The 21272-nt window shown below is 41.0% G+C and overlaps 1 protein-coding gene across 4 annotated transcripts in view; it reads right to left on the bottom strand.

Annotated features, from left to right (window-relative positions):
- The window catches only part of PEX7 (peroxisomal biogenesis factor 7), an 82900-nt gene that overhangs the window by 10677 nt on the left and 50951 nt on the right, over nucleotides 1-21272 (bottom strand). For 3 of the 4 annotated variants that reach the window (XR_006289620.1, XM_037894857.2, XM_043543005.1), the window contains exon 9: nucleotides 13442-13541. Coding sequence is in view for 3 of the 4 variants with exons in the window: in XM_037894857.2 (XP_037750785.1) it covers nucleotides 13442-13541 (100 nt within the window). In the remaining variant the exon portion in view is untranslated. Of the gene's footprint in view, nucleotides 1-7537; nucleotides 7592-13441; nucleotides 13542-21272 lie in introns of those variants that run through there. The other variant, XM_037894858.2, reaches the window with a different exon arrangement.

Here is a 21272-nt window from a genome sequence, read left to right as displayed (position 1 = left end):
ATCAGATTTGGTGACTGTGTAAGTACCTAGTACACCAGCTGGAGATATCCCAACAATTTTGGAAGTGCTCCAAGTTTTTCTTTCAGTATTTAATAAAAAAAAAACAAACCCCGAACCACCGACTTCCTGATATTTTTTACACAGGTTTATCTAATTCTTACTTAGAACAGTATTCAAAAGGATATTCCATAGAACATAATCTTATTGTATACGAAGAGATTATTTGAGCCACTGTTCATAACTGAAAACCCTTCACAATAAGTTTAAATATAAAGTATTATTCATTTTCAGTCCAAAGCTACTGTACAATGTTGCTGAAATAGCTTTGCCTTCAATCCAACAGACCTGGATCAAGTCTGCATATCAGTAGGTAGAGTCTGCAGAATACTCTGATCTTTGGGTGAAAGCTACTATATAAAAGGCAGGGTTTTTTATACTTCCGACCATTTAAAAAAACCAAATAATTAGCTTTGGGCAGCTATTTTCACTACAATTTCATTAACGTTGTACAGATATGCTGCAGAACACCTGACAAATACACCAATGTTGCTTATGTGCTGGAATATACAGTTCTATTGTATCAATTTTTTTGCCACCACAAATTGTCAAGAGAAATGGAATAATTAAAGGTTAATTGTAAAATAACAATATTCCACTGAATACTGATTGCTCAGGGAAGGATGCAGCTGAAAAAGACGCGCCCTCCCCCACCCCCAAAAAGTGCCAATGCTCCCATCTGTTAGATTACTGTTACAACTACATGACGCAAACACAATCTAACAAAATGGATGCACTTGTTAATGTCTGTGGCACTCTGTACCTCAAAGGAGCATCCTGGAACCCCCATATTCACCACTGTCATATAATTATGATATGTTTTGTACAAAATATAACTTGTGAGGTGTCATTTTAAAAGTCTCGATCCGGTGAACATGAATACCCTGTTGGATTGCATGTGCTATCAGTGTATGTGAAGTTATGAAGTATTGCTATATGTGCTACTGAAATATGCTGTGAGATTGGGAGATGCCCACAGCCAGCCTCTGCAACAAAGGAGGGTCAGACAGTCAGTGCATAAGTGAGTGTACTGTACTTTTATTATTGCTGCAGTATAAATATCATGCCAGGTAATTTTCTGGAATAGGCAAATATTTATTTGCAGCAGATAAATCAAACTGGACATTGCTTTATTCCCCTTCATGTAAAGCCAAAAATATGAATTGTACAGATACAGTCTCAGAAAACTAATTCTTCACTGGAAATTCATAGTTTGACTCATAAAACATGGGATGACTGTTTCACTTTAAAGTGTTTATCCTAGTGTCTGATAGTAATGCTGTTTTCCACCAACTCATTTAATTCCAATATTCTTTTATTTATCACAGCCATTTCAGTTATCCCACTAGCTGATTTATTTCAGGACCTCTGTCTTCTATTCATCACTACAGCCTTGCTTTGCAATAGACGGAGACCTTTTCCAGAACCCTAGGGCAATCCATTCAGCCTAGTGTAATTACCTAGATGACATACTGTCTCTTTACTGTTTAGGATCAAGAAAAGAGGAAAAATCCTTCAAGATAGTGGTCGATTTTTGCGGTACTCTAAGGTGGCACTAAACCCCCAAACCCAATAACCAAGTACTATTTTTCAGAAAATAACTAAAAATTGCAAAAACATAAAGCTCTTACTGAAACTCAGCAAGATATGCATGTATCTAGATAATGACACTGTATTTTCATTAGGCTCCAGAAATTACTTTCTTTACCCTGGCAAAGAAATGTCAATGCCACAGTTGAATAAGTTTCTGAACAACAGTCAGGAGGGCAGAAGTGATTTCACTAGATATCCTTCCAGGGTTTCCAGTCAAATCTTAGGTTGACAGGCAATTGTCTCTTATGTGGTGACCACTCACGGGTGGAAATAGCTCCACATTTGTCTCTGCCCTGCTGAGTTTCAATAAGACATATAACACTTCTTCTTTTACAACAGGTTTTAAAAAAAGTTATTGTAGCTTGTCATAAATATAAAGGGAAGGGTAACCACCTTTCTGTATACCATGCGATGAAATCGCTCCTGGGCAGAGGCAACATCCTGTTACCTGTAAAGGATTAAGAAGCTCAGCTAACCTGGCTGGCACCTGACCCAAAGGACCAATAAGGGGACAAGATACTTTCAAAATTGGGGGGGGGGCGGCGGGAGAGAAGGCTTTTGTTTGTGCTCTTTGTTTACGTGGTTATTCTCTCTTGGGACTGAGAGAGGCCAGACAGAAATCCATCTTCTCCAACCCATCCTAATCCAAGTCTCCAATATTGCAACCAGTATACGTAAGCCAGGCAAGGCGGATTAGTTTATCTTTTGTTTTATGTGAATTTTCCCTGTCTTAAGAGGGAGGTTTATTCCTGTTTTCTGTAACTTTAAGGTTTTGCCCAGAGGGGGATCCTCTGTGTTTTGAATCTGAATACCCTGTAAAGTATTTTCCATCCTGATTTTACAGAGGTGATTCTTTTACCTTTTCTTTAATTAAAATTCTTCTTTTAAGAACCTGATTGATTTTTCATTGTTCTTCAGATCCAAGGGTTTGGGTCTGTGTTCCCCTGTACAAATTGGTGAGGATTATTATCAAGCCTTCCCCAGGAAAGGGGGTGTAGGGCTTGGGGGGATATTTTGGGGGAAGACGTCTCCAAGGGGCTCTTTCACTGTTCTTTGTTTAAAACACTTGGTGGTGGCAGCATACTGTTCAAGGACAAGGCAAAGTTTGTACCCTGGGGAAGTTTTTAACCTAAGTTGGTAAGAATAAGCTTAGGGGGTCTCTCATGCGGGTCCCCACATCTGTACCCTAGAGTTCCGAGTGGGGAAGGAACCCTGACACTCTACACATTTGTCTCTGCCATGCTGAGTTTCAATAAGACATATAACAGTTCTTCTTTTACAACAGGTTTTAAAAAAAGTTATTGTAGCTACATTTTCACTCCTATTTGCAATACTTTCCCTTCCTCCGCTTCTCAAGGAAACATTTCTTCTTTTTGTGCTTAATTCTATGGGCTACTTATATTATGATGAAACATCTGTAAAGGGTCCTGAGCACTCTTGCGTACACAGGGGATGGAAGTTTGGTGAAGCTAATAAACATGGTTATTAGGCCTGCTACTTATTTTGACAGGTGACCATTTCGTCTAGCCCATAATCGGACAAGAATGGAAAGGAAATTTTGCCCTCAATTCCTCCCTCCCCCATTCCATTTCTTCAACAATGTGAATCAAGGGGAAGGTAACAGTTCTGCCTTCACTCCCATTCCTCTTGACCTTTGGTAAGTCATGGCAGGAAGATCCATTAACATTTTGGGGTGCAACCCAGACCAGTGAAAGGTCATCTCACCACCTGACCTGTAAGCTTGGGTGCCTTAAATGCTCTGGTGCCGTGGCTCAGAGCCTGGACACCAACAGCCAGCAGATAGGAATGCAGTTTCCTGAATCTGTGTGCGGTGCAGTCCTGGTTCAACACTCTGCCCCTAGCAGCCTGCCTACAACACAACAGCCCCATGCTGGTCTCGACCAGCCTTGGTTACTACTTACAGGGTGACTCCCAACACACTCTTAAGTCCCAAATTTCCCCCCAACTGTCTGCCCTGAAGTGTTCAGCCCTCTCCTGGAACACTCAAAGAAGTAATAAGGTTCATTGCTCCTTTAAAGAGACAAAAGCACAGCTTATTACTTTAACTGGAGCTAGCAGTCACTTCAACAGCACTAGGCAGGTTTAGATTAAAAGTAAAACAATTTATTAACAAAAAGAGGGTTTAAGTGAATTTAAGAACAAGGGATAAAGACAAATGGTTATAAGCGAAGTCCCTTGCCATGTGGCACTAACCCCCTCCCCCATGCACTTAACCTGCTGGGTTTGAGGTATGCATCTGTTGGTTTAAAATAATAAGGGGTTCCATCTTGGATTAGAAAAGCCCAAGCATTACTGTGACCCTATGTTTGGTCAAGAGGCATCAGAGATGAACTGTAACTGAACCCTACCCTCATGCATAAATTGAGAGGTGCATACTGTAATTTTGTAAAAGAAAAAAATTCATTTGCAAGCATTCTAGTTTGTGTGTGGTATTTTTCAAACTACACATTGTTTCTAATTTGTATAATCATTTGTGATGAATACAGAATAAAAAACTGGCCAGAAGTTCTTACATAGACCTGGATTCAAATTATATACACTGACCAGAAATAGCAATGTCCCAGACATTGCTAAAGAAATGTATTACTCTCCCAAGAAGGGAAGAGATTTGGAGGGGGCATTGCTCCTGTTTTTCAGACCATTAAAAAGTGTCACAAAGCACGGAGCTGAAAACAGGAACTGACCAGCTTCATGATCAAGTCTCTGGAACGTTATACAGACTGGCTAGGATCTATTTCAAAAGATAGAAGACAGTTGTTTTCTTGATCTGATATGGAATACGTAAAGGGGAGCTGATTTTGTAGACTTGAAACAATCCTCTAAACACAACAGTTAATACATCTTAATGGTGAAGGAAGGATGTGCTGTCTAAATTTGTCTGAGTTGCAGGTCTGAAAGACAAGTCTGGCAGTGAAGTGCAGAGGGCTTTCAAAACTATTTGCAGCAATGGATGCACTCTTGCACAGGTAGATAGCTTAAAGAAAAGAATCTTTAAAGAGCTATTTTAAAGAACCCAGGTCCATCCTTTAGTTACGGATAAAATCAATGCAGTGTTGTGGAAAGGTTTAATCCAAACTTTAATTTGCCATTCTATGCTGACATATGACACTCTAAAAGTGGCATTGTGAGGGGTCCGTGTTTATTGTTTCTCAGTGACTCCATATCAAATATATTCGGTTTACAAGCAAAACAACATGCTTCCTAACCACCAGCCTTGCAATCTCCACCTTTGTATCTAAGAGTCAAGTAAGGTTTCATTTTTTTTTAAATAATCACCAGTAATTAACAGTTGTACAGGTCAAATGTTCTCTTCATGAAACCCTGTTTGTCTTCCATCAAGTTGCACTGGTATAACTCATTGGCACTAAGCAAACAGTTTTATTAAAGAATCAGAATCCAGCTCACACTCTGCTGTGTTGGCTCAGCATGGTAAACCAAATTAAAAAGCAGTCAGAGCTTTAAAGTCACTAAATCCGATGAGTTTGAACACACATTCAAGGTGAAAAATCTGTTGAATAAGATGGTGATCCGTGCACTTTTCATAACACTTTAAAATCAAAGAGATGGAAATATTTGACTGCTGATATGATAAATCCCTTCCAGTATAGTGACATTATAGCTTTCACGGAACTTTATGATGGCTGTAGCAACTATAGCTTTCACAAAACTCAGGTCTAATGTGCTGATATTAACCCTTCCACTTCACAGGTGAAAGACTACCTATACTGGGACAGTTTAAAAATACCAAGAATTTTTAAAAATAGGAAATGACAAAGGGTGAAATTTAGGCCAGCTCTAGGCCTATGTACCACTTAAGTCTCATTTTAGCAGCCTGGTGTTTGTGTGGGGGGGCAAGTTGCACATAAGGTCTTGTCTTGCACTGGTTCTTTATGCACAAGGATGAATTTTACTCAAACAAAAGGGATATTTGCAAAGGCCTACAAAGGGATTCCCCAATAACATTCATAATGACTAGGAAAGCCAGCCAAGAAATCCATGCACAAATTAAACAAAAAATGGGATCTCTTTCTCTCAAAAAGAAAAGGAGTACTTGTGGTACCTTAGAGACTAACAAATATATTTGAGCATAAGCTTTCGTGAGCTACAGCTCACTTCATCAGATGCATTCAGTGGAAAATACAGTGGGGAGATTTATATACATAGAGAACATGAAACAATGGGAGTTAAAAGGTTCCCCCCCCGCCCCCCCGGCTCTCCTGCTGGTAATAGCTCACCTTAAGTGATCACACTCTCCTTACACTGTGTATGGTAACACCCATTGTTTCACCCCTCACCTCCGCCCCTCCCCCCTCACCTGCAGCCCAACCTCCTGCCCCAGCCCGGAGCCCCCTCCCGTACCCTGAACTCATTTCTGACCCCACCCCAAAGCCCACACCCCCAGCCAGAGCCCTCACCTCCTCCCGCACCCCAACTCCCAATTTTGTGAGCATTCATGGCCTGCCATACAACTTTCATACCCAGATGTGGCCCTTGGGCCAAAAAGTTCACCCACCCCTGTTCTAGGGGCATGAAAGCTTCAACAGTCATGTGGAACATCTAAATTCCACAACTTTTATGTGTGCAAAGAAAGAACAAACAAGACACAAAAATACCCTAAACAACAGAAAAAGGAGCAAAGGAAGTTTATGCATCTTCCAGTAAAGTTTCCACAAAATACAATTCTAGCTTTACAACAGTTAGTTACAACAGACTGGTGTAAATACAAAGAGAACACCTAATATACCATCTCCACTGAAGACACCATTTGAATTCATATTTGGTCCTAAAAAACTGAACTTCTTTCTGCAAAGAGCCATTATTCATCCATTCCACAAGTACTGAAACACGTGCACGTGGCTGTTAGCAACCATTCTGAATGGCTGGTAGGGAGGCCACTTGCAAACAATCCCAATGAAATATCCTTTGGATGGAGGGAGTAACCCATTCAGACAACTTGTACCTACACACAGTCTGGGGGATGGAGGAACAGAAATGCACACCAGGGGAAACCTCTACTCTATGTCATCTATGACACAGTGAGCAAAAAGGTTAGACTTACAGCCTCCAATGGCCTTTATTTGTTGCCAATGGTGGGTACTGACCTACATTTTGGGGTTGTTCCTCAGTGAAGGTATCAATAAAACTGCATTAATGGTGGAATTTACAGGGACCTTGAAATCCTGATAACTATACAGATATGAGGCAATGTTGGAAGGAAACTATTATATGCTCTTATTGCAGACGGTCAGTGCCATCTAAGAGGGCAAAGAACTGTATCACCATCACAAACTGCATTACGCCCCCGAGAGTAAGCATCATTCAGATATCGTTGCCACTGAAAGACAGACCAAAATAAACAGGTCTCATTTCATTGTGAAGAGTTGACCATCAAGCTGCATGTGCATCCACAGAAAGTTGCAGGAGTTTAAAAACAAAACAGAGTGGCAATCCTAACAAGCTACATGGATCCCACCCTCTACAGAAACTATTTACAGGGACCTTGAAATCCTGATAACGATACAGACATGAGACAATGTTGGAGGGAAACTATTATGTGCTCTTATTGCAGAGGGTCAGTGCCCATTCCTCTTACCGTGCTGCCCCCTTTACACCCTGCTGTCACATGTCTTTTCCCCTTCATGACTTGGGCCTGCATGTTTTAACCTGACAATATCACTTCCACGAATGTTCTAATTTGTTCTCTTGATTTTTTTTAAATTAAATATTGCACCAAAAGTCCCACAAATTAGAAGACATTTACAGAACAATGCAAAATATTATTTGTATAGCACCCTTTATGCAGGAGCCCAGAGCACTTCACAATTTATATGAAAACAATCCCACTGAAATGCAATCCCTTCTCTGGAGAGGGGGGCGGCACCTATGCAACCAGCTGGTGTGTAGTATAGTGCACAACAGCCTGCGGGATGAAGGAAAGAAAATTAACACCAAGGAAAATCGCTACTCTGTGTCACATGATCAACAGCGTCCGCATTCATCTGAAAGGTCTTCAGACCCAAGCCCAGATTCTTCGCCAGACCTCTGGGCATAATCTACATAGGCTAGCTATGGCTTTTAAGAAGCCACATTCTAGCTGGAGCACAGTAGCACTCTGACCATATATCTCTCAATCTTGATACACTCCCTGTGTCAGGTTTCAGAGTAGCAGCTGTGTTAGTCTGTATTCGCAAAAAGAAAAGGAGGACTTGTGGCACCTTAGAGACTAACAAATTTATTTGCGCATAAGCTTTCGTGAGCTACAGCTCACTTCATCGGATACATTCAGTGGGAAAAAAATAGTGAATGTCAGGTACTGAGTGGGTGGAAGGGAAACCAGATCTATGCCACCTGACGTGCGTCGGGGAAATCCACAACTCTGGAAATGCAGCAGCAGCACAAAAGGTCTAGAGAAAATAAGAGAATCTGGCTCCCACACCTCTTAGAATTGCACAAATGCATAATTGTCAGTACAAATGGCCACTTGACATCTATCCTTTTGTATACAGAATTACAATAATTATGCAAGCAACCATAATAAACAAGCATGCAAATCAAGTATGCACACTTTGTGCCCTGTTGCATGCAAGCTATTTTAAATTCCAGGCCTGATCATGCATTTAAATAACAAATCAAACTGGTTCATCTGATGAAGTGAGCTGTAGCTCACGAAAGCTTATGCTCAAATAAATTGGTTAGTCTCTAAGGTGCCACAAGTACTCCTTTTCTTAAATCAAACTGGAGTATTGTGTTTTTATTCTTCTTCATATTCCTCTTTGTATTCATTTTTAATCCCCAGCTTGTACTTTTCAGCACTGTACATTGTAAACGTCCTGTTCTGATTTGATATGTTGCTGTCACTTATGTTTAATATATTCTTCCTTTAATCGGTGCTTGAAAATGGTTACCACCATTGTTCTTTTAAAAATCACACAGGACTGCAATTTTGAAAACTCAATTGCAGCTTACAATTCACAGATCCGGTAAAGAGAAGCTGAAGGGATTCCCCACCCTTTTAAAATCCTCATCCTGTTCTCAGACAGCCGCCAAAGAAAGAACCTGCTTTATAGAATGCATTCATTTACACACTGCACTGGGTGCTCTCTGAGGTGTACATAGCAGACCTGATAAGTAGGCACAGAAATGAAGAAAGGCTTTAAAACAAAATCCAGGGCTTTCATTTTTCTCATGTTTGCCTTGAGCATTAGGGAGCATTAGGCAGCTTTAGAAAAACAAAAGTCCACAATTTCATGCAATTTATGATATGCAAAGTAATATTCCTTATTTCTTCATACTCCTGTAGAAATAAGTTCAGTGTCATGACAAGATGAATTGGATGTTCAATGTAGTTGTACTTTTAAACTTTGCTATTTGTGGCTTGTCAAGGTTCCTTCCCCACTCTGAACTCTAGGGTATAGATGTGGGGACCTGCATGAAAACGCCCTAAGCTTATTTTTACCAGCTTAGGTTAAAACTTCCCCAAGGTACAAACTATTTTACCTTTTGCCCTTGGACTTTATTGCTGCCACCACCAAGCGTCTAACAAATATATAACAGTGAAAGAGCCCGCTTGGAAACATCTTCCCCCTCCCAAAATCCTCCCCAAACCCTACACCCCCTTTCCTGCGGAAGGCTTGATAAAAATCCTCACCAATTTGCATAGGTGAACACAGACCCAAACCCTTGGATCTTAAGAGCAATGAAAAAGCAATCAGGTTCTTAAAAGAAGAATTTTAATTGACGAAAAAGTAAAAAGAATCACCTCTGTAAAATCAGGATGGTAAATACCTTACAGGGTAATCAGATTCAAAACATAGAGAATCCCTCTAGGCAAAACCTTACGTTACAAAAAGACACAAAAACAGGAATATACATTCCATTCAGCACAGCTTATTTTATCAGCCATTTAAACAAAACAGAATCTAATGCATATCTAGCTAGATTACTTACTAAGTTCTAAGAATCCATTCCTTTTCTGTTCCCATGAAAAGCATCACACAGACAGAGAGAGCCTTTGTTTCTCCCCCCCTCCAGCTTTGAAAGTATCTTGTCTCCTCATTGGTCATTTTGGTCAGGTGCCAGCAAGGTTATCCTAGCTTCTTAACCCTTTACAGGTGAAAGGGCTTTTCCTCTGGCCAGGAGGGATTTTAAAGGTGTTTGTCCTTCCTTTATATTTATGACATGGCTATTGTCTAAGTCACACAAATAAGAGCTGATTAAACACTAATTCATGATTGCAACGTCCCGCTCAAATTGCAAAACACAAACTTCTGTTGATTTTCAATCAAGTTGCCCCCTAACGAGTTTTAAGATTACTTCCCTGCTAGCAACAACTACTTCTTTGAAAGACTTACATAGTGTGAACCTCCCCTGTTAGTTGATATAACCTACCCCAAGCTCAACTGTTCAACTGCCTTGGCACAATCTGCCCCAACAAAATGACATCTGGCACATCCCTTAGCTAGTTCAGATGGGCTCACCACTGTCTTTTTCTTCTGTTTTTGTATAGCACCTTGCACAATGGGATCATGGTTCACCACAAGCGCTCCTAAGAGCTATCACAATACAAAAACCAACCAAAGAAGAAGAGAGGGACCGTATGATATGAGTTGGAACATGATATGGTTGTAGGATGTGCCTTATTTCCATTATGTATAGTACTACTATTCATTACAGGTGAAATTCACCCCGTGAATGAAGTCCCACTCTAGAAGAGAATGTGCCAGAAGGCCTCCTCTGAAGCCAGACCCATTGAACACTGTATAGACAAACTACACAGCCACTCAATTTGCAACTATGTTTTCACTGAGCTTTGGAACAGCCGTAGGTGATTCCATGGTGTAGTCTGAATTCACGTCTAAAGGACGCTTTCCTTTAAGTGGTGTCTAAATATATACCCAGGTGAGCCTCAAAAGAGCCCTAGGCCTATGAGCAGAAAAACTAGGGAAGGGCAGTATTGTATAGGGAAAAGGCCCTATGATAAAAGTCCCTACCCTATCTTTTCGTGGGTTTTTAAACATTTAAAACCATTTGGCCTCAGTGAGGCCAGGTCTACGCTACAAACGCACACAGATACATCATTGTCCACGGAAGGGCTTCGCCCACCAATACAGCTTCTGCCTCTCGCTGAGGTGGATTAACCACGCTGCCAGAAAACGCTGCAGCAGCACAGCTTCTTAATTACAGACCTGCCCTGACACTAGCTGCCCACACCATGTCACAAGCTGTTCTAGTTGGACAGATGTTTGAACACAGCTTGTAAACAAAAAATAAAAACCGAGTGTAGTCTGAGCCTAATTTGGAATTCTGTTTGTTCATCTTGCATAGTTCTCTCAATTACCCAGGAGCCTCCCCCTACTATGATCTAAAAAAGTTTTTTGAAGTTAGATGATGTAGGCATTGTAGAGGGTAATAACAGCTCACTGTTTGGTCTAGGATATTTTGGATATTGGGAGAAATGATGTTTATTATATACCAGAATACCATTTTGATTTGATTTGTGCACAGTAGGCAACATGCTGTACCTGCCTCAGCTGTACAGTAAACAGAATCAAGTTTCAATTATTTCAGTATTGAGAGATATCTAAATACAACCTGGGGGCAAAAAATCCAATCATGTCTGGTTAAATAAATCCTGTATCCTTAATTTTCTGACAAAGCAAACTGATTCATACAATTTGCACTACAGCTCACCCACCCTCTTGGCTTAAACAACTACAACTGTACTAATAGTATTGCTCTGAGATACACATTCCAAATCTTTAAACGATCAAGAAAAGGTTCGAAGTGGAAGTTAGAGAGAGGCAACAGATATTCAAACTGGAAGCCACTGAGATGCTATATGTGTTCATTTCAAAGATTTATTTCAATTACTTCTTAATTATATTTTGACTTCATTATACATATTTCTTTATTTCAGCATTTTTACAGCACTCATTGCTATGATAGCTGGATGTCACACAATAGATTAAAACCAAATACATACAAAGCATATGAGTCACCTATAAGCCATCACTTCCCTTTTTCTGTTGCACAAACTCAGGAGCAGTTAAATGTAATACCATCTGTATGTATATATTATCCACTGCCAAAGGGTGAGTTTACTTGGCTTTACTCTAGTTCCTAAACTATTACACAGATGTAGACTATCAAGTAATCCCAGGACAATCAATACTCAAATGATTAGCCTTTGTTTACCAAATCTCATCCCCCAGGACATTAATGTTTCGGATTTCTACAATTAAAATAATGTATTTTGTCTCCTCTAGAGGTGGGCTTAAAGCAAAAGGCAACATCCAAGCATTCTTGAACTTTGGAGAAGTTCAGTCCTAGTACTGGATCCATATTTAATGACTGGCCCATCTCTAACCAGGTCTGAACACCCACCTGTCGAAGTGAAGAAACAGACTGACAGAGCCAGAAGAGTACCCAGAAGTCACCTACTACAGGACAGGCCCAACAAAGAAAATAACAGAACGCCACTAGCCATCACCTTCAGCCCCCAACTAAAACCTCTCCAACGCATCATCAAGGATCTACAACCTATCCTGAAGGACGACCCATTACTCTCACAGACCTCGGGAGACAGGCCAGTCCTTGCTTACAGACAGCTCTCCAACCTGAAGCAAATACTCACCAGCAACCACACACCACACTACAGAACCACTAACCCAGGAACCTATCCTTGCAACAAAGCCTGTTGCCAACTGTGTCCACATATCTATTCAGGAGACACCATCATAGGGCCTAATCACATCAGCCACACTATCAAAGGGCTCATTCACCTGCACATCTACAGATGTGATATATGCCATCATGTGCCAGCAATGCCCCTCTGCCATGTACATTGGCCAAACTGGACAGTCTCTATGTAAAAGAATAAATGGACACAAATCAGACGTCAAGAATTATAACATTCAAAAACCAGTTGGAGAACACTTCAATCTCTTTGGTCACTTGATTACAGACCTAAAAGTGGCAATTCTTCAACAAAAAGACTTCAAAAACAGACTCCAACGAGAGACTGCTGAATTGGAATTAATTTGCAAACTGGACACAATTAATTTAGGCTTGAATAAAGACTGGGAGTGGATGGGTCATTACACAAAGTAAAACTATTTCCCCATGTTTATCCCCTCTCCCCCCGCTGTTCCTCAGATATTCTTGTCAACTGCTGGAAATGGCCCACCTTGATTATCACTACAAAAGGTTCCCCCGCGCCGCGCCGCCCCCCCCCCCCCCTCCTGCTGGTAATAGCGCACCTTACCTAATCACTCTCGTTACAGTGTGTATGGTAACACCCATTGTTTCATGTTCTCCTTGTATATAAATCTCCCCACTGTATTTTCCACTTAATGCATCCGATGAAGTGAGCTGTCGCTCAAGAAAGTTTATGCTCAAATAAATTTGTTAGTCTCTAAGGTGCCACAAGTCCTCCTTTTCTTTTTGCAGGTCTGAACACTAGATCTGAACTTGGCACCTTCTCTAGTACTCTCGCTTCCAAATCAAAGTAATTTTTGCTTCCACCTGCAATCAATATGGATTTCAACTCTGCCTGCTTTTGCAACTTCTTCCCAGGCCACCATCTACAGACAAGTAATCATTTCTCAAATAAAAATGGCACTACATGTGTTTTATTTTAACCTGCATTCAGCCAGACCCTTTGCCTGAGGCATTCTACAAACCGATGGCTGCTGCTCATGATGGAGTCTGCAATTCAACTGCGATTGTATTGGCTGTAATAGACAAGTGAAACATAAAATCATCTTGTTACCTGACCATGGTTGTGAAGGCTTAAATCTAGTCCACATGTAAACTCTGTATGATGCTCCACAGTCTCCAGCAAGGGGTTAGGCTTGGAAAAGTCCCAGAATCTACAGAAAGAAACAAAAAAACAAACAATGATGGTAACTGAAAGGGCATTTAAAAAATATATTGCAGGATACTGATATGCCTGATGCTGCCAGAACCTTTTAAAAACCAAACTCACTCACTTAAGGAATACAATTAATCCCATTTCTGCAAAAGTCTTTGCTGATCTACATAAATAAGGACTTCATTAAGGAAAACCATCTCCTTTATCCCATTACGGAAACTGAGATAACAGAGCTGGCACCAATGATCTGCACTACAGATAATCTGTAAAAAAGTGGTAGGCTGGCCTTCTTTATTAAGATCCAATTCCTCTTAATGTCTGCCAAGTTATATCTATGACACACATTTCAGGGCAACTCAAAAATTTTTTTTTCTGCATTGTCTGATGTGGGGCTGTCTGTTTACTGAAAATTACAAATGGCTTATAAATATTGATTGCTCCTGACCTCAGATTTATTTGGGAGCAGACTTCTATAAAACACAATATACCGTTGCATTTTTCTAATTGATTTATACATTAAAGGGAATGATTTGACTTAATTTTAATTTCACTGATAATTCACTCATCTAAGACTTTTGGAAAAAATGTAATTCTAAACTCTTCTATTTCTATAATTTTAACCCCCAGTCACCCCCCAAAACACGGAATGAACCATAATGGGTATAATATTAGTAATAATAGGCAAATTACAGGAAGCGGGGATAGGGAGGGAAGTAGTGTCTAATGGGTTACCATAAAGATTGCTACCTGAGATCTGGAAAAATGCAGTCAGCATGTTAATGAAATTTTCAGATGACTAAATTGAGAGGAACTCTAAATTATAATGAGGACAGAGAAATAATAAAGTGTCAAACTTCTTTGATTCTGCGGTATTGTCCACAGAGGAAAAATGTGCAGCAAAACCCAGGGGCTGCAGGGTTTACTGGGCTATTGTGGTTGGCAGCTAGTCCCAGTCTCTGTACACATTACAGTTTCCCATAGCAGTTTGAGATATTCTTTTGTTTTTCTATAATATGCATGCCACACCCCTGTTCTTTTTTCCAGGTGAACCTGATAATAATGAATGAGAGAAATAATCATCAATGCTAGTTACACAGAAAGGACTGTAGGTTCAGCAGATCAGTTCTGGTAAACAGCAAACAGTGGAGCTAACAGAATTAGTTTGTTTAACCTGCCTGTGTTATTTTCTTAATAAATGAGCAGAATGGTATCGACACAATGGCTGAGCCATAGCAACAACCCTCTTTACATCTTCCTAGTACCAGAGAGGTAATATAAACAGCTCATTTTACAGGGAAATGGAAGCAGAAGAACATATAAGCACAGAATGAACAATTTCACTGTTAAATTTGTCTGTTCAAACAGATAAGGAAGCAAGTCTTGTAGCTTCTAAGAATTAGTGGGGGCCTTCCTTATTGTGTTCATTTTGCATTCTCTTTAAATTTAGTTCAAATTTAAGATTCAGAGGGAGCTGTAGATTTTGTGTGGAAAGAAACTACAACAAAAACTGACCTGAAAGCCGTTTAAAGTATAATAGGACAGTCTCGTTACTATTACACAAAATTATGTCAGCAAAAGTTCACATATGACATACAATTTCAGAGCCTTATAGTCCAGTGAATGTTTCATAGAAATTTTTAAGGAAGATATTCTGAACAGACCCACTTGAATATAAATGTATCCTAAACACAAGATTACAGAGAGGATATGAACTTTAGGTGCCTGAGTACTGGACTGAGAGCCATGAACTCCTGAGTTAACCTTGGCTGATACCAATTTACTGGAGGATAAATGGCAAATAACTCTTCAGCTCCTGTCCTCTGCTGTCCGTGCCTTGTTGTGGCAGGACAGCTTGCATGCTCTAACGATCCCCAGAGTCTGTGTCGAAGGGGGCTTTTTGCTCCTGGGAGGTTCAACCATGCAGGATTGGTCTGTGCGGGAGGGGCCAGACAAAACAGACATCCTGGTCCTTCAGGCTGGGGGTTAGGCACAGAGCTAACAACTCTGTCCTGTAAAAAACAAAATATATTTTGCAGAAACAGCGATGGAGAAATCAACCATTACTGTGTGTGACGGCCTTCAGGAGCCAATGACCTGTATGACTGCCAGTGGTGAAAGCTGAAAGGAAGCCACTGGCATGAAGACTGAAGTGCTCAACACCAAGACAAAAACCAAACTTGGTTTTTCGAACGTACGGACAACGTTCAAAACAGGGAAGCTAGCTCAGGTCACAGCAGAGATGAGATGCTACAGCTTATACATCCTGGGTGTCAATGAGAGCAGATGGACGGGATCAGGAAAATTAACAGCAGCCTCGGGAGAAATTTTGCTATTTTCTGGACGGGATGATGGACAACACCATGAGAGTGTTGCCATCCTTTTGAAGAAGGGAGTAGAGCATTCCCTTCTTGAATGGAAATTCATCGTCATCAGACTTATGAGAGACAGACTGAAAGGGAAACATAATAATATCACCCTGATTCAGTGCTACACTCCGATAAATGACAGTGATGAAGTAGTAAAGGATAAATTCTACCCTACACTCCAGGTGGAGTTAGAGAGAGTACCACACCACGACCTAACTATTGTCATGGGAGACCTGAATGCCAAGGTCAGTAAGGACAACACAAACAACGACAGAGCAATGGGAAGACACGGGTGTGAGACCATGAATGAAAACAGAGAAAGGCTTGTTGACTTCGGCAATATGAATGACCTAGTCACCGGTGGAACCCTATTTGAACATCGTGAAATTCACAAGCTGACACGGTGTTCTCCAAATGGCACAGAGAAGAACCAGATGACCATATCATGATCAATGGCAAATGGCGACGCTCACTGACAGATGTGAAAGTGAGGAGGGGTGCAGATGTTGGCAGTTACCACCACCTTGTGACAGCCTCCATCAAACTAAAACTGAGACGTGTGGGTCCACCAAACAAGGGACATAGACGCTATGAAATTGATAAGCTAAAGTCCCTTGAAATATAGAAAGCCTTCGTTCTGCAGTTAAAGAACAGGTTTCAAGCACTTGCAGACCTTGATGAAGAGGAGGGGAATGCAGATGAGGAGATCAACAAGAAGTGGGACAAAGGAACAGCAATTTATAAACAGAGCAGTTGTCAGGGTTCCCTCCCCACTCTGAACTCTAGGGTACAGATGTGGGGACCTGCATGAAAGACCCCCTAAGCTTATTTCTACCAGCTTAGGGTAAAACTTCCTGAAGGCACAAACTCTTTGCCCTTGGAGAGTACGCTGCCACCACCAAATGATTTAACAAAGAATCAGGGAAAGGACCACTTGGAGTTCCTATTCCCCCAAAATATCCCCCCAAACCCTTACACCCTCTTTCCTGGGGAGGCTTGAGAATAATATCCTAACCAATTGGTTACGAAGTGATCACAGACCCAAACCCCTGGGTCTTAGGACAATAGAGAAATCCATCAGGCTCTTAAAAGAAACAGAACTTTATTAGAAAGAAAAAAGGTAAAAAGAAGCACCTCTGTAAAATTAGAAGGGAAGCTAATCTCACAGGGCATCAGATTTAAAACACAGAGGATTTCCCTCTGGACAAAAACTTTAAAGTTACAAAAAGAAAACAAGGAATACACCTTCCTCTCAGCACAGAGAAAATCACAAGCCAAAACAAAAGTAAACTAACACATTTCCTTGCAAGTACTTACTAATTCTAATGAAGTTGGATTTCTTGATCTCTCTCCAGCAAGCACACAGAACAGACAGACAAAAGCCTTTCCCCACCCCAGATCTGAAAGTATCTTGTCCCCTTATTAGTCCTTTTGGTCAGGTGCCAGCCAGGTTACCTGAGCTTCTTAACCCTTTACAGGTAAAAGGATATTGTGCCTCTGGCCAGGAGGGATTTTATAGTACTGTATACAGGAAGGTTGTTACCCTTCCCTTTATATTTATGACAGCAGTGAAGCCTGTCTAGGCTACGGGCAGAAGAGAAGGAAGGAGTGGATCACACCCAGAACATGGAATGCCATAGAAACCAGACGAGCCCTGAAGAAAAAAGTTCTAGACACAAAATCCCAGAAGCTAAAGGATGAATACCATGAGCAGTATAGCAAGGCATACCGGGAGGTCAAACACCTTGTGAGAGTGGACAAACAGCATTATATTGATAATCTGGCAACACAAGCAGAGGCTGCAGCTGCTCGTGGTGAACAAGGAACCGTCTACAAAATGACACAGCTTATCAGTGGTAAACGACAGACACCAACGAACTCTCTCATCAGGAACAAACAAGGACACCTACTAACAACTGAAACAGAACAAAAAATGCACCGGACAGAGCATTTCAAAGAATTGCTGAACAGGGAGTCACCTAAAAAGGAAGTAAACATCCAAGAGGCAGAAGAAGATTTTAATATCAACACAGACACCCCAACTAAGGAAGAGATCATTCAAGCCATCAAATCCTTAAAAAATGGGAAAGCTCCTGGCAAGGATAACTTGAATGCAGAATTGTTTAAGGTAAATCATAAATTAGCAGCATCTATCCTGGCCCCTCTATTTCCATCAGTCTGGGAAAGGGAAAAAGTGCCAGATGAGTGGACCAATGGGGTTATAGTGAAGATACCAAAGAAAGGAACTCTCAGTGATTGTAATAACTGGTGTGGTATCACACTCTTATCTGTGCCAAGCAAAGCGTTGTGTAAGATCATGGTCCAGCGTATATCAGAGACAGTTGATAGTGTTCTCAGAAAAGAACAAGCTGGTTTTTGGAAAGGGCATGAATGCACAGACCAGATCTTCACTCTACAAAACATAACAGAACAATGCTTAGAATGGCAATGGCAACTTTACATAAATTTCATAGACTTTGAGAAGGCTTTTGATTGCATTCACAGGACCAGCCCATGGAGCATTCTGCGGGCATATGGAATTCCTTTCCATATAATCAACGTCATCAAAAGATTCTATTTCAACTTTACATGAAGTGTTGATCACAGTGAGCTCAGTTTCGAAGTCAAAACAGGAGTACGTCGGGGTGTGTCATGTCTGCAATACTCTTCAACATTGCCATCAACTGGGTAATGTGGTGTACAACAGAAGACATGCCAAGAGGCATTAAATGGACACTTTTCTCATCCCTTGAAGATCTGGACTTCGCAAATGATGTCACTCTCCTATCACATATCCAACACCATATACAAGAAAAAACAACTCGACTCAACGCATTCAGCCAGCAAATTGGACTGAAAATCAATCGCAAGAAGACAGATATCATGGCCTTTAATATTGCCTCACCATCACCAGTACGGATAGAGGATTATATTCTCACCAATGTAGAAACATTCACATTCTTGGGCAGCACCATCAGCCAGGATGGTGCAACAAGCCAGGACATCCAGAACAAAATCAGTAAAGCCAGGAACACCTTCAGGAGCGTAAATACAGTCTGGAAATTGTCAAAATACAACACCAAAACCAAACAAGATTTATCAAAGCTGCGCACTTTCAACACTACTTTATAGTGCAGAATGATGGGGAATGAGAAAGTATGACATGTCCAAACTGTCTTCATTCCATACAACCTGCCTCAGAAAAATCCTCTGTATCTTTTAACCCAGAACAATCTCAAACCAAGATCTATTGACACAGTGCAGCCAAGAGGATATGAGCACTATAATTGCCAGAAGGCGCTGGAGATGGATCTGTCATGTGCTTTGGATGGAAACTGATTCCATCACCAGAGTAGCAATAAGATGGACACCTGAAGACAAGTGAAAATGAAGCCGCCTGAAAACAACCGAAGAGCCGTGGAAGCCGAGCTGAAAAACCTGGGGCATAGCTGGGGAACCACTGAAAGACTTGCCAGAAACAGACAGGAGTGGAGGAGCTTCATCACTGCCCTAAATGCCAGAGGCATAATAGAAACATGATGATGATGATGAACTCTGCAGCTCAGCTTCCCTCAATCGTAAAAATGGTGGTGACAATAATCATAATACTAATAATACCTACCTCACAGAATTAATTAATGCTTTGAAGGTTTAAAGCATGTTGTGCTATCTATTTTTATTGAGATAACGTTTAACAAAGTCACATTCTGACCTTGAATATCTGAGAAAAGATGAAGCCTCAACAATATTTAAAAGCTAAATAAAGTTAAAGTTGTTACATTTTCTTACACAGTAGTGACAGCACCTTCAATGATTAAAATTGAAAGAATTTTAAGACCTTATTTACTTTTCAGTATTTGTGCAGTTGGATTACTTTCTGCACCTCCCTATTCTTAGACAATACATATACCCCAGTCACTGTCCCTTTTTCTAATAGTTTCTTATCAGTTACATCTGTGTCTCATGCATTAGCACAATGCTTCAGTATATAGGTTGCAAACACTGCAAGCAGACTATTTTTAAAGGGTTTTTATGAGTATGCATACACAATTAGTAATGAAAAGTTTTCTCCTGCTCTTACCGTTTGTTAAACCTGTCTCTTAACACACCACAATTTCAGGGGTGCTGCAGACATATCAACACATGAAACATTCCACAAACACACACTCATTTTTCAAGCACCATCACCAGCACAAACATGCAGCTGCTGGAGCAGCATGCAGACACCACAGCTAGGGCAGAGGTGGGGGAAGGGTTACAGTACATCCTTCACTGTCCCAGAAAAAGAAAAGTCATTTACCATACATATAATCTGGTTTCAGAGTAACAGCCGTGTTAGTCTGTATTCGCAAAAAGAAAAGGAGTACTTGTGGCACCTTAGAGACTAACCAATTTATTTGAGCATAAGCTTTCGTGAGCTACAGCTCACTTCATCGGATGCATACTGTGGAAACTGCAGAAGACATTATATACACAGAGACCATGAAACAATACCTCCTCCCACCCCACTCTCCTGCTGGTAATAGCTTATCTAAAGTGATCACTCTCCTTACAATGTGTATGATAATCAAGTTGGGCCATTTCCAGCACAAATCCAGGTTTTCTCACCCTCCGCCTCCCCCCCACACAAACTCACTCTCCTGCTGGTAATAGCCCATCCAAAGTGACCACTCTCTTTACAAATGTGTATGATAATCAAGTTGGGCCATTTCCAGCACAAATCCAGGTTTTCTCACCCCCCCTCCTTTTTTTTTCCAAAAACCACACACACAAACTCACTCTCCTGCTGGTAATAGCTTATCCAAAGTGACCACTCTCCTTACAATGTGTATGAAAATCAAGGTGGGCAGTGACAGGAGTTCCTTGAGATGCATGGTCACCATGGGTATTCACCATGGGCGTGCATGTGTTCTGTGTGCATGGCACGGGAAATTCTTCAATAGCAGTGTCTGCTGGTCCATGCCTATACCCTTCACCTCCTCATGCTCCAAACTGAGGGCATAAGGGGCAGCGTTGACCACCTGCCTCTCCAGTTCCTACTCTACCATGAATCAAATAAATATCCAAAACAGTGGGGAAGGATGGCAGGTCATGAATACCTACAGGGACCACACATGCCAAAGAATTACAGTTACTCTAAAGCAAGTAGCCTGCCTTTCTTCTTGGAGGGCCGGTCCCTCTGTGGGTAATTCCCAAGAAACGGTCATCAAGGAGGTGGGTGTGAGGAAGATCTCTGTACCACAGTTTGCAGGATCTCTGAGCCAAAGGAAGTATCCTTCTCTGAGACTTGAATAAGGGAATATTGCCTGGTAAACATGTGAATGGAGCCCTAAACTGCAGTTCTACAAATCTGCAGAAGTCAG

Source organism: Chelonia mydas, chromosome 3 (genome assembly GCF_015237465.2).
Source record: "Chelonia mydas isolate rCheMyd1 chromosome 3, rCheMyd1.pri.v2, whole genome shotgun sequence".
NCBI classification, from domain to species: domain Eukaryota; kingdom Metazoa; phylum Chordata; order Testudines; family Cheloniidae; genus Chelonia; species Chelonia mydas.
The sequence above is the reverse complement of the archived record's forward strand: the minus strand, read 5'-3'. Positions and strand labels throughout refer to the sequence as shown.